This window comes from Balaenoptera musculus, chromosome 3 (assembly GCF_009873245.2).
Source record: "Balaenoptera musculus isolate JJ_BM4_2016_0621 chromosome 3, mBalMus1.pri.v3, whole genome shotgun sequence".
NCBI classification, from domain to species: domain Eukaryota; kingdom Metazoa; phylum Chordata; class Mammalia; order Artiodactyla; family Balaenopteridae; genus Balaenoptera; species Balaenoptera musculus.
The window spans coordinates 54,531,635-54,546,091 of record NC_045787.1 but is presented as its reverse complement, the minus strand read 5'-3'; the positions used below and the strand labels follow the sequence as shown (position 1 = coordinate 54,546,091).

General features: G+C 37.0%; 1 protein-coding gene across 5 annotated transcripts in view; it reads left to right on the top strand.

Annotated features, from left to right (window-relative positions):
- The window catches only part of LOC118893202 (survival motor neuron protein), a 43,594-nt gene that overhangs the window by 15,967 nt on the left and 13,170 nt on the right, over positions 1 to 14,457 (top strand). For all 5 annotated transcript variants that reach the window (XM_036848487.1, XM_036848489.1, XM_036848485.1 and 2 more), the window contains exons 4-8: positions 818 to 1,018; positions 1,168 to 1,323; positions 2,810 to 2,890; positions 4,010 to 4,120; positions 14,068 to 14,118. In XM_036848487.1, coding sequence (XP_036704382.1) covers positions 818 to 1,018; positions 1,168 to 1,323; positions 2,810 to 2,890; positions 4,010 to 4,120; positions 14,068 to 14,115 — 597 coding nt within the window. In that variant the 3' untranslated portion in view covers positions 14,116 to 14,118. The remainder of the gene's footprint in view (positions 1 to 817; positions 1,019 to 1,167; positions 1,324 to 2,809; positions 2,891 to 4,009; positions 4,121 to 14,067; positions 14,119 to 14,457) is intronic.

Here is a 14,457-nt window from a genome sequence, read left to right as displayed (position 1 = left end):
AGTATAAAATACCTTTAAATTATTAGGACAGTGTTTTCTATTGACATATAATCATAAAATTTCTAAAGCACCTATTAAACTTTCTATTGTTTAGGAACATGCATGTTAATATAAAGAATTAGGAGGAAATGATAAATACTAAATTCAGGACAGTGTTTGTGTTGGGGGTAGAGGGGAGGAAGGCAGTGCAACTTGGAAGAAGTACCTGAAGGCTTAAACTGAATTGGCAGTGTTTGACTTTTCTAAAACTGAGAGAGGTATCCTTTTTTTTCCTTCAAAAATCCTAAAACTGTTAATACCTGGGGACCAGATATTCTGGGTAGAGTCATTTCTGCTATTTAAAACAGTCCACATAGAGGCTAATTATTTTGGTGTCTCATTAGTTGCTTTAGTTTCATCATTACCAAGGGGGAAGAGAGCTGATGTTTGATAAGCACGTGCTATGTGCTGGGCTAGCGTACTGGACACTTTACATGTTTCCCCTCCTTTCTGTTCTTCACAACAAATATGTGAGGCAGATTATACTACACCCACTTAACAGATGAGGAAGATAAGACTCAAGGAGATTAAGAAACTGGTCCATGATTATATAAACGGCAGGACTACGTCATGTTATATTTATATTAGAATTCAGATTTCTGTGGTTTTGGCCCCAAGTTTTTTCACTATAACATTCTGCCTCCCAGAACAGTTAACTGGAGACTATCCCCTCCACCCCCAACCCTACCCCACCGAAACAAGATTATAGTTTACCCTCTTTTAAAGAAATGTGCGTGTGTGTGTGTGTGTGTGTGTCTATCTTTGGTTTCTTTTATAGTGGAAAGTTGGTGACAAATGTGCTGCCATTTGGTCAGAAGATGGCTGTGTTTACCCAGCTACCATTGCCTCGATTGACTTTAAGAGAGAAACCTGTGTTGTCATTTACACTGGATATGGAAATAGAGAGGAGCAAAATCTGTCTGATCTACTTTCCACAACCTCTGAAGTAGCTAATAATATAGAACAGAATGCTCGGGAGGTAAGGATAAAAAAATGGAATTCTTGGAAGCAGAAACTAGATGAGAAATTAAGCAGTAAAACTGGTTGTCAGTTTGGTCCACTGAAGCATTATATTTTTCTTAATGATGCCTTTATAACAAAAATACATGTATTTCTTTCTCTTAAAAGAATGAAAATGAAAGTCAAATTTCAACAGATGAAAGCGAGAACTCCTCCAGGTCTCCTGTAAATAAACCAAATAGCATCAAGTCAAAAGCTGCTCCATGGAACTCTTTTCTCCCTCCACCACCCCATATGCCAGGATCAGGTCTGGGACCAGGAAAGGTAAACTTCTACCCAGAAAAGGTTTTCCAGGAAATAGTTAATATAGTATTGGAACATTCAGCCCCTCCATTAAGTGAATTGTAACTTTTCTCACGAAACTTTTTTTTTTGGCTGCGCCCGCCCTGCAGCTTGCAGGATTTTAGTTCCCGGACCAGGGATTGAACCCGGGCCACCTGGACCGCTAGGGATTTCCCTCATGAAGCTTTCGTAGCTTTCCATAGATGTTGTAAATACATACCTGAGAATTCTTTGAAAAGGAAATAAGATAGTAATGCAGAATAGTTTATAATGAAAGCCTTTCCTAACAATTTTTATAGAGTATTAGGTATATTAGAGTAATAACTTAACCAACTTTTGGAGATTGACATATATACTGTACTATGTGTAAAATAGATAACTAATAAGAACCTACTGTATAGCACAGGGAACTCTACTCAATGCTCTGTGGTGACCTAAATGGGAAGGAAATTGAAAAAAGAGGGGATATATGTACATGTATAACTGATTCACTTTGCTGTACAGCAGAAACTAACATAACATTGTAAAGCAACTATACTCCAATAAAAATTAATTTAAAAAAAATAGTTTAGCAAACTTAAGTTTGAAAGTATAATATTTTATCATCAGCTGGATGTTGTGCTGTAGTTCCCTGTGTCACTTGTATAAGGTATATAAAAATTGGAAGAGAACACAATATTTACATCTGATACAGGTGAAATCCAAAGAAGCTCCCAGACTGTTTTGTAGAGCAAAATGTAAATACTGTTTTTATTCATGGTTCTTTTGGTTATCAGTAGCAAATCAACTTAAACAAAAAGGATTTTTAGTTTAGGTTATATCATGGAATCCAAGTCCCTGTCCAGTAGTTTTGTATAAAGCATTGATTTCTTCAGGCAGTGATAATAATAAAGATTTTTAAAATCAAGCGTGACATTAAAACTTTTCCTTAGAATTCCCTGTTGAGAGCTTCCTTGTTGAGGTTTATATTCTATTACATTTTTCAGAATGGTCAGACCTCTTAATTTATATACATAACGAACATGCTTCATTGGTCTCAGGGGGCTGATTTTTCTTGTTAAGTGAGAGACAGTAATTTTTATAATATATGCGCTAAATTAGCATATGTACGTGAAAGGACGTCCAATAGATTATGCAATTTAGTTAATGAAATTGCGGGAGATACGGTCTTTTATGATGGAAATGTCTTGCTGAGTGTACGGTCTCTGATTTATTAGGTAATTTTAAATTTTTCTTACTTTGGCTTTACTGTCTGAATGTCTACATAGAAAGGAAACGAGAAAAATCTAAATTTATGAGTCTGTATGACTTCAGCATTTGGTACGTGAAATTCTGTTTAACCTTTTTGATATGAATAATATAGATATTATTCTGGGCAATTATTTCGATTCTTTTGACATTGAATTCTTTTTTGCTCTTTACATATTGAAACTGTTAAATTGGTCTTTCTTTGAAATGTTCTTTACAGCCAGGTCTAAAATTCAGTGGCCCACCGCCGCCGCCACCCTTCCCGTCATGCTGGCCGCCTCCATTTCCTTCTGGACCACCAGTAAGTGCAAAAGAATTCAGATTAAACTTTGCTTTCATACACAGTTTGGGATTTAGCAGAACATAGGTAGTTCGGAAATGTCACAGCCAAGTTCTGATGGGTAAAAATTTGGACTAAACTTCAGGGTTTTGTTTTTGTTTTTTGGGTTTTTTTAAGTTTATTTTTGGCTGCGTTGGGTCTTCGTTGCTGTGCGCGGATTTTCGCTAGCTGCGGCGAGCAGTGGCTGCTCTTCCTTGCGGTGCCCGGGTTTCTCATTGCGGTGGCTTCTCTTGTTGCGGAGCATGGGCTCTAGGCACGTGGGCTCAGTAGTTATGGCTCGCGGGCTTTAGAGCGCAGGCTCAGTAGTTGTGGCACACGGGCTTAGTTGCTCCGCGGCATGTGGGATCTTCCCCGACCAGGGCTTGAACCCGTGTCCCCTGCATTGGCAGGGGGATTCTTAACCACTGTGCCACCAGGGAAGTCCCAGGGTTTTTGTTTTTAATGACCTTCTGCTACCCAGACTCAGTCCTCTTATAGCCCATATTATTCATCCTTCCTTCCTGGCAGCAGTATCTCATTCTAAGGGAGATAGCGCCTATCCAAAAGGATTTAATTACACCGTACCTTAAGATTAATGTTTTACCCTTCCAGGCATGGTCTGATCACGTAGACTGTCCAGATATCTAATGGCAAACTTTTAGATATCAACAATAGGCAAAATACAAAGACACTTTTCGGCAGACTGCGTTGGGGTGGGGGCAGTGCAGATGTTCTAGCCAGAACTTTTACTTGAAACGCTGTGTGGGTGTTTTTTGAGGAAAACCATGGAAGTATTTATCCTTGGTTTTTACCTATAGCTTCATAATGGCACAGAAAAATAGGTCTAATGAAAGCAAAATGTTTAAATATTTTATGTGACCTGTTGCCTTTTGATTCTTGTTCAATTTAATTTTATTGGTCTCTTGTTGTTGTTACTGGTTGGCTTTCTCCAAATCCCAGATTTTTAAAAAAATTTTAACTAGGAGATGACATGGAATGTAGGAAAAGATACAACTAACATCCAGCATTCTGTACATAAAATAGGTTTCCAGACCTTATGTTTTTGTCTACTGATTTTAAAGTGTATCTTTCTCTTTCCAGATAATTCCCCCACCACCTCCCATATGTCCAGATTCTCTGGATGATGCTGATGCTTTGGGAAGTATGTTAATCTCTTGGTACATGAGTGGTTATCATACTGGTTACTATATGGTAAGTGATCACTCAGCATCTTTCCTGACAGTCACTTTGTGGTTTTGTGACTTTGTTTCGTTTGTGACTAAAAAGTGGTTTCTTATGTTAGGTATATCCTAAGAGTTGAAAACTATAGGCAGGTTCAGTTCCAGACCACTGCAATGAAGTGAGTGTCACAATTAAGCAAGTCATGAATTATTTGGTTTCCTAGTACATATAAACGTTATGTTTACACTATACTGTATTCTAGTACGTATATAATAGCATTATGTCTTAAAAACAGTGTACATACCTTAATTTTAAAATATTTTATTGCTGAGAAAAGCTAGCTACTATCTGACAACACAGGGTTGCCCCAGCCTTCAATTTGTGCAGAATACAGTATCTGCAAAGTACAATAAAGCAAGGTATGTCTGTACCTTACAGTTTTAAACAATACAGCTATCTAAGGCTAAAATTACTCTTGTATTGTCCCCACTAAGTACAGTTGTAGTGCATTTAAAAACCTTTCATATTATTGGGTTATTTTTATTACAGTTGGCCCTCTGTATCCATGGGTTCTGCACCCATGCATTCAACCAACTGTGAATGTTCGAAGGAAAAAAATTCCAGAAAGTTCCAAAAAAGCAAAACTTGAATTTACTGCATGCTGACAACTATTTACATAGTATTAGATATTATAAGTAACCTAGAGGTGATTTAAAGTATATGAGAGGATGTGCATAGGTTACCTGCAAGTACTGTGCCATTTTATATAAGGGACTGGAGCATCTGCAGATTTTGGTGTTCAGTGGCAGGGCGGGATGGGGGTGTATCCTGGAACTCATCCCCCATGGCTATCAAGGGACGAATGTGTACATTTTCTAATTTAATGAAACTTTTTCTAAATTATTTTCCAATCTCATTAGTCTTTCTGTTTTGATTTGAAATAAAATGGGTTGTAGGAGATGGAAAAAGAAAGGATAATACCCCCCACTCCCCCAGCCCCCCCCCCCCCAAAAAAAAGGAAAAGAAAGACCAAAAAATAGGTTATTTTTGTGCACAGTGAAAGTCTGGTGTGATAAATGCCAAACTGGACCTTAGGGACTGAGGCTCCAAACTTCTCGTTTTATGCATCCATCTGTTGCAGACATGTTCTATTGTAATTTAGCAGGAAATTTTAAAGTTTTTTAAAAATGAAACTAATATGGCATGCTAAGATTATGATGTGATACTTGAATTTTTAGTTAACTAATATATAGAAGAAACTAAACAACTGACTTGAAGATGTAATTATTTTATAAGTATATCATCTGTACATTCCTCCACCAACATTCTTACTTTAAAGCTACTCTTCAGCTGTTGTATAACCCTGATATATTTGTACGATATGATGAAGTTCCCCTTTTAATGACCGAAATGATAATGGAAACTAAATTAATAGTTCGTAATGTGTTTTGAGACCAGTCATCTGATAACTTTCTAAGCTTCCCCCTTCTGCACTTCAAATTTCTCTGCATGTTTTCTGTAAATTATGAAATATAGTCGTTTCTCGGTATCTGCAGGCGATTGGCTCCAGGATCCCTGCAGGTACCAAAATTCAGGGATGCTTACATCCCTTATAGAAAATGGCATACTGCTTGCATATAACCTACACACATTCTCCTGTCTACTTTGAATCATCTTTAGATTACTTATAATACCTAATACAATGTAAATGATATGTAAGTAGTTGCTGGTGTGTAGCAAATTAAAGTTTTGCTTTTTGGAACTTTCTGGAATTCCTTTTTTCTAATATTTTTGATCTGCAGTTGGTTGAATCTGCAGATGTGGAATCTGTGGATACAGAAGGCCAACTGTATTTTGAAAAATAATTATATGTAAAGTATTGGCATAAGTTATGTTTATTTTTAAACTTTTTAGACAGGAAAGATAGAGGGGGCAAAATTCATCCATAGTTCTAGTACCCAGATGCACCATATTTTGCCTTGTTTTCAGGTTCATATTACGCAAACGTTCATGGCTTTGTTTGGTTGTTGTTGTTAGTGTAAACTTTTTATTGAAATATGCAAGCAGAAGAGTACACATATTAGAAGTCTACAGATTGATGAATTTTCACAAAGTGACCACATTTGTGTAATCAGCGCTAATATCAAGAAAAAGACCACAATCCTAAAGTTTCCTTTTATCCCCTTCCAGTCATTACCAATCCCTTTCCTAAGGGTAACCCTTTTCCTGACTTATAATGTCATCAATTTTTTTAATTTTGTGAATAGAATCACACATATACTCCTTTATGGCTGGCTTATTTTGCTCAGCATTTGTGAGATTAATCTACATTGTTGTGTGTGGTTGTAGCTGTATTTCATTCCATTGTATACATATACCATAATCTGTTTATTCATTTTAACCGTTGATGGACATTTGGTTTGTTTCCAATTTGGGGCTATTAAATATTTTTAATAATTAAGCTTTATTAAGATACAATTTACATGGTATACAGGTCACCCATTTAAAGTGCAGGAATAGAGGTGTATGAAACCACAGGTCAGTGGTTTTAGTTTTTATTCACAATTATGTAGCCATCACTATAATCAATTTTATTTTATTTTATTTCATTTCGTTTCATTTCATTTTGTTTCATTTCATTTTATTTGTTTTTGGTCACACTGCACGGCATGTGGGATCTTAGTTCCCTGACTAGGGATTGAACCTGCGCCCCCTGCATTGGAAGTGCAGAGTCTTAACCACTGGACCGCCAGGGAAGTCCCTACAATCAATTTTAGAATAATTTCATTATCTACCCCCCAACCCCAAGAAAATCACAAACCCTCATTTTCCCCAACCTCCCAGCAGTAGGCAATGACTAAACTACTTTCTATCTTCTTTTGGATTTGCCTATTCTGGACATTTTGAATAAATAGAATCGTACTGTATGTGATCTTTTGTGTGTATCCTTTTTCACTCAGCATAATATTTTCTAGATCCATCTGTGTTGTAGCATGTATCAGTACTTCATTTTTTATTGCCAAATAATACTCTGTTGTGTATACCACATTTTATCCATTTGGGTTGTTTCCACTTTTTGGCAGTAATGAATAATGCTGCTACGTACATTCGTGTACAGGTTTTTGTGTGGATGTACGTTTTCATTTCTCTTGGGTATATACCTAGGAGTGGAATTGCTGGATCACATGGTATGTGAAGGTTCAGCTTTGGTAGGTAACCAAAACAAAATACAAGTGTGTTGTTGTTTTAATGATTTCAGACTTACAGAAAAGTTGCAAAAATAGTACAAGAATTTCCATGTGTAGGTTCCCCAAATGTCAACTTTTTACCCCTTTAGGTTTCTCATTCTCATTCATTTCATTTTTCCTTCTCTCTCCTCTCTCTTTCTCTCTCTTTCTCTGTATCTATCTATATTTTTCCCCCCGAAGCTATTCAGAATCAGTTGCAGATACGATGCCCCTAGCATTTAAATACACTATGTATTTCCTGAAAGCAAGAACATTCTTTTGTATAATCACCATATAGTTATCAAATCAGGAACTTAAATCGATTAATACTGATACTATGATCTTATCTACTGGCCTTATTCAAATTTTGCCAGTTGTCTTATGAATGCCCTTTACAACAAAAGAAGGTTGTTTTTTTAATCTAGAATTCAGTCCAGGGCCACATGTTACCTTTTGTTGTCATATCTCTTTAGTCTTACATGACTGACTTTTTAAATATAGTTTTGTCCTCATACCATTTACATTGTTTTGTATCCTTTAAAAATATATATTTGTTAATTACAAGTGATAAACGTAAAACCTTGTAAAATTTTCAAAAATTAAAGGTGAGACAAAAATCCTGTTGGTGACCAAAGGCATGCCCATAAATTGGGAGACTGAGATTGACATATGCACACTACTATGTGTAAAATAGATAACTAATAAGAACTTACTATATAGCACAGGGAACTCTTATTCAGTACTCTGTAATGACCTATATGGGAATAGAATCTAAAAAAGAGTGGATATATGTATATGTATAACCTGATTCACTTTGCTCTAGAGCAGAAACTAACACAACATTGTAAATCAACTGTACTCCAATAAAAATTAAAAAAAAAAAAAAAAAAGCCAGGCCCAGTTTCTACCCTTCTCCAGAGGTCACCACTGATACTAGTTTGCCGTATAGCCTATCAAAATCTCTTTCTCTGTGTTCAGGTATATATGAGTGCTCATAAGAAATGTATTGTTTTTATGTTCATCTTTCTATATATAAAGACATTCTATAAGAATTTAGTTTAGGATTTCCCTGGCAGTCCAGTGGTTAGGACTCCAAACTTCCACTGCAGGGGGCACAGGTTCGATCCCTGGTTGGGGAACTAAGGTCCCCCATGCCACGTTGTGCAGCCAAAAAAAAAAAAAAAAAAATTTACTGACCATTTACTTCAACTATATTCTTTCTAACTTCCCTGGTGATCACATCATTTCTCTCCTCCGCTTCATTGACAAACTTCTTCCAAAAATTACCTCTAGTTGTCCTCTTTACTCCCTTATCTCACATTCTCTTCAGGCCTGTCACGTAGACTTCTGTCTTTCCTACTGTATTGAGATTTTTTTGTTTTTAAAGATTTTTTTTAATTAATTAATTAATTAATTTTTGGCTGTGTTGGGTCTTCATTGCTGCGTGCCGGCTTTCTCTAGTTGCAGTGAGCGGGGGCTACTCTTCGTTGCGGTGCGCAGGCTTCCCGTTGTGGTGGCTTCTCTTGTTGTGGAGCACAGGCTCTAGGCACGCAGGCTTCAGTAGTTGTGGCATGTGGGCTTAGTTGCTCCACAGCATGTGGGATCTTCCCGGACCAGGGCTCGAACCCATGTCCCCTGCATTGGCAGGTGGATTCTTAACCACTGTGCCACCAGGGGAGCCCTGTATTGAGATTTTACCTCCAGATTGCTGACTCAGTGGTCAGTTCTCTGCTTTATGTCTCTTACCTCTCAGCAACATTTTAATATATTTGACTACACTTTTGAAAGACTTTTTTCTCCTGCCTTCAGTAACACGTTTTAATCTACTAGTCTTATACCTTCTTCCTTGGCTGCTCCTTTTAGACTCCTTTAACAGCTTTTCCTCCTCTACCCAATATCTGTGTGGGATTCCTTATGCCCAACCCATAGCCCCCTTCTCTTCTCTAACTATAAACTTTCACTAGGTGACCTCATCTGCTCTAGGACTTAAAATGGCATGTCTGTACTGGAAGTTCTCAGATGTCTAGCTCTGAATTTGAGACTTGTTTATCCAACTGCCTATTTTCCCTCACCACATGAATGTCTGTTAGGTACATCTCAAACCAAATATAGCCAAAACCGAACTGTCAGTGTTATTTCATACACCTCTATTCCCACAGCCTTTCCATCTCAGTAAGCAGTGACATTGATGCACTGCCAGCACCAGTTTCTCAAGCCACAAATGTGGAATTAGCATTGATTGATTCCTCACTTTCCTTCGCTTTTTATAACCAATTTGTAAGAAAGTTCTGTTGACTATTTCCATACAGATCCTAACTCAGTGCACTTTGATTTTTCTCCACTAATACCCATTCAAGATACTATCATCTCTTTTTTTTTTTTTTTTTTTTAATTTTATTTATTTATTTATGGCTGTGTTGGATCTTCGTTTCTGTGCAAGGGCTTTCTCCAGTTGCGGCAAGCGGGGGCCACTCCCCATCACGGTACGCGGGCCTCTCACCATTGCAGCCTCTCCCGTTGCGGAGCACAGGCTCCAGACGGGCAGGCTCAGTAATTGTGGCTCATGGGCCCATTTGCTCCGCGGCATGTGGAATCTTCCCGGACCAGGGCTCGAACCCATGTCCCCCGCACTGGCAGGCAGATTCCCAACCACTGCGCCACCAGGGAAGCCCTATCATCTCTTTTTTTAACCAGGATATATTGGGTTGGCCAAAAAGTTCGTTCGGGTCCCCATTTCTTTTAATTGCATGGATGTACCACGTTGTGCTTATCCATTCATCAGTTGATGGACATTTGGGTTGTCTCGTCTTTTTGGCTACAATGAATAATTCTGTTACCAACATTTGTATGTAAAATTTTGTATGGACATATGTTTTCAGTTTTCTTGGGTATGTATTTAGGCGTAGAATTGCTGGCTCAAAAGATCACTGTAGCGGAACCATGGTCGGGGAGCTAAGATCCCACATGCCTCTCGGCCAAAAAACCAAAACATAAAACAGAAGCAATATTGTAACAAATTCAATAAAGACTTTAAAAAAATGGTACACATCAAAAAGAAGTCTTTAAAAAATAAATAAGTAAATAAATAAAGTGACTGCACCATTTTATTATAACCACCAGTGATGTGTGAGGGTTTCTGTTTCTCCACATCGTCACCAACACTTACTATTGTCTCCTTGTTTGATTATAGCCATCCTAGTGGGTATGAAGTGATACATTATTATGGTTTTGATTTGCACTTCCCTAATGACTAAATGATGTTGAGCATCTTTTCATGTGCTTGTTGGCCGTTTATATATCTTTTTTTGGAGAACTGTCTATTCACATCCTTTGCCTATTTTTTTAAATAGGTTGTTTGTCTTTTTGTTGATGAGTTGTAATAGCTCTTTATATATTCTGGATAAGACATCATTATCTCTCACCTTACTGCAGCAGATCCCAAGTATTCTTTTTGCTTACGAAATTTCATGTCCCATCCTGCCAAATCCATTCTGAATACAGCAGCTAGAGTGATATTTTATTTTATTTTATTTTTTCAAGTATTTATTTATTTATTTGCATGGGGTCTTAGTTGCACCATGCGGGATCTTTAGTTGCACCATGCAGTCTTCTTAGTTGCGGCATGTGGACTCTTAATTGCAGCATGCATGCAGGATCTAGTTCCCCGACCAGGGATCGAACCCGGGCATTGGGTGCGTAGAGCTTACCCACTGGACCACCAGGGAAGTTCCTCCACACTCTTCTTACTCAGCACACTCCTGCAACACTGGCCTCTTTTCTTGCTCATGTCCAGATTTATACCTTCTTCTGGGCCTTTGCACTCGTTATTCTTTAGTCTGGAAAGCTATTACCCTGTATTTCACTTGTCTGGCTTCTTACTCAGATCTCAACTGAAATTTCATCTTCCTGATTAAGCTAGAAGTGATCCGCCCTCATTCTCTATTATATCACCCCACTTAGATTCTCTGTGTGGCATTTATCGTTCTTGGTATGATTTTCTTTACCTGTTTATCTGTCTCCTTCTAGTAGAATGTGAGCTCCACGGGAGCAGGGACCTTGTCTGTCTTATAACCTTGGATCTTTAGCATCTGGAATAGTGCCTGGTTCATAGTAAGTCTGGTTCAGAATAAGTTCATCATTTGCTAAATGTTGAACATTAGCAAGTTTTTCCTCTGGTAATTAGATAACCATTCTTATATATAAAGCTTCTTGCAGATTATTTCCTTATGACATCTGGAATTATCATTATTGGGTCAGAAAGTATAAACATTTTATTTTAGTTTAGTTTTTAAACATTTTAGTAGCTTTTGATACTGTTGACTGCCTTTCCACAATTCTTTCCATGTGTATTGCCACTGGCGCAACTTGAAAATGTTTGTTTTACCACAGCCTTAAATAGTTATACACCTTATTGCTTTCTTCTTTGATAACTCTAGCAGCAGTTAAAAAATATGAGTGTTCTAACGTTTCAGAATATATTTGATTTGAAGGATGACCTGGATGAAAATTAAAGTTGGTTAATTGTACTCATAAACATTCATATTTCACATACTTGATTGTACTGTTATTAAAACCTAGCAGATTTTCAACAGACTTTGAACTCTAGTCCTAACCAACAAAATGCAGATGTTTCTGTTTCTTTTGTGAGTTCAAGCAGCAGTTCCTAGGAAAGCAGCCTTGTCCAGTATATTTGCCACAAATTCAGGGCTAAGCTATGATTAACTTGTTCCAGAGAAATGATCTTTACTTTTTGCAGTATTATTTGTATATCTGCATAAATTAAAATATAAACCTATGTTCATATTCAGATGTGTAAACAAATTGCCATTTCCTAGATCTTGCATTTTTGTCTCTTAGAAATTTTTACCATTAAAAAGAAGAAGCTACTGTTCATTGTCATGTTTTCCAATAGCTTATGTGTGTTTTAGAGAGCGTTGCCTTCAGGTAGCGATTCTTAACCATTGCTCCACAGAAGCATACATGATTGACAACTTTTCCATTACTAACCTGTTCCCATAAGAGCAGCCAGACAGGATTTGGGTCTAGCTCTTAACCTATACATTTTTCTTTTTCTAGAAGTCCTAGCAGAATGCAGATGAATGAGAGTAATGTTATTGAAATAACATAGCACAGGCTCTAACTTTGGTACTTGTTAGTAACAAGTCTCCTTTAATACATCTTGTGGCCTCAAAGATATAGATTCATAGTGAAGTCGAAAGCTAGTATATATGTAGGGAAGGATAGAAGGCATTGAGGCCGGAAGAGAGAAGAGAGGAGTAGGACATTTGTGCTAAGTATAACCAGGAAAAACAGTAAATATTTGAGTCTTGATTTTTTTTTTTAACTTCTAAAGTATTTTTGTCTAGTGAGTACTGGTTTTTAATGGTTTTATTTTAATAAATGAGTATGACACATTATATATTTTATTTGACAGAAAATAGGATATAAGTTGGCTTAGGAACATCTTCAGACTTAGTGAAAGAAGAAAACTTTCTTAATTGCAGCCTAATAATTGTTTACTTTGGAGTCACTTTTAAAGTACATTTGAAGGCTGTAGACTTATTTTCTGATGATATTTTGTTAAAGAGAATTAATGAAATGTCTTATGTGAAACAAAATGTTCACTTCTGTATAAAATGTGTGTTCTTTTTTTTTTTAACATCTTTACTGGAGTATAATTGCTTTATAATGTTGTGTTAGTTTCTGCTGTATAACAAAGTGAATCAGCTATATGTATAATATATCCCCATATCCCCTCCCTCTTGCGTTTCCCTCCCACCCTCCCTGTCCCTTAGGTTGTCACAAAGCACCGAGCTGATCTCCCTGTGCGATGCAGCTGCTTCCCACTAGCTAGCTATTTTACACTTGGTAGTGTATATATGTCAATGCTACTCTCTCACTTTGTCCCAGCTTACCCTTCCCCCTCCCCGTGTCTTCAAGTCCATTCTCTATGTCTGCGTCTTTATTCCTGTCCTGCCCTTAAGTTCATCAGAACCATTTTTTCTTTTTTTTTCCTTTTCTTTTTTTTATGTGTTAGCATACGGTATTTGTTTTTCTCTTTCTGACTTACTTCACTCTGTATGACAGACTCTGGGTCCATCCACCTCACTACAAATAACTCAATTTCGTTTCTTTTTATGGCTGAGTAATATTACACTGTATATATGTGCCACATCTTCTTTATCCATTCATCTGTCAATGGACACTTAGGTTGCTTCCATGTCCCGGCTATTGTAAATAGCGCTGCAATGAACATTGTGGTACGTGACTCTTTTTGAATTATGGTTTTCTCAGGGTGGGATTGCTGGGTCATTTGGTAATTCTATTTTTAGTTTTTTAAGGAACCTCCATACTGTTCTCCATAGTGGCTGTATCAATTTACGTTCCCACCAACACTGCAAGAGGTTTCCCTTTTCTCCACACCCTCTCCAGCATTTATTGTTTGTAGATTTTTTGATGATGGACATTCTGACCTGTGTGAGGTGATACCTCATTGTAGTTTTGATTTGCATTTCTCTAATGATTAGTGATGTTGAGCATCCTTTCATGTGTTTATTGGCAATCTGTATATCTTTGGAGAAACGTCTATTTAGATCTTCTGCCCATTTTTGGATTGGGTTGTTTGTTTTTTTGATATTGAGCTGCATGAGCTGCTTGTACATTTTGGAGATTAATCCTTTGTCAGTTGCTTCGTTTGCAAATATTTTCTCCCGTGTTCTATGCTTCTAAATTCCTTTATTTTCCTTACAGGGTTTCAAACAAAGTCAAAAAGAAAGAAGGTGCTCACATTTCAATTAAGGAGTAAGTCTGCCATCATTATAAAAGAGAATCTTACTTTTTTATAAATTTTGTAGTTTGTAGAAAATATATGTTTAAAAATTGAAATACTGAAAAGTAGAAAAGTTAGTGTAAAACAATATTAAAGACGTTTTGATGCAAAAACTATTTGATGAAAGATTGATCTAAATCCCCTCTAGAATTCTCATGATGTCAAAGTATCATCTCAGCAAATACTTGTTGGTTGGTTGTATTGAAAGGAAAACATACCTTTATAATAAAGAGATCCTTAGAATCAGAGGTGAAATTTTGCGTCACTGTAATCAGACAGTCAGACTTGCTTTTTCATTTGAGATGCAGTAT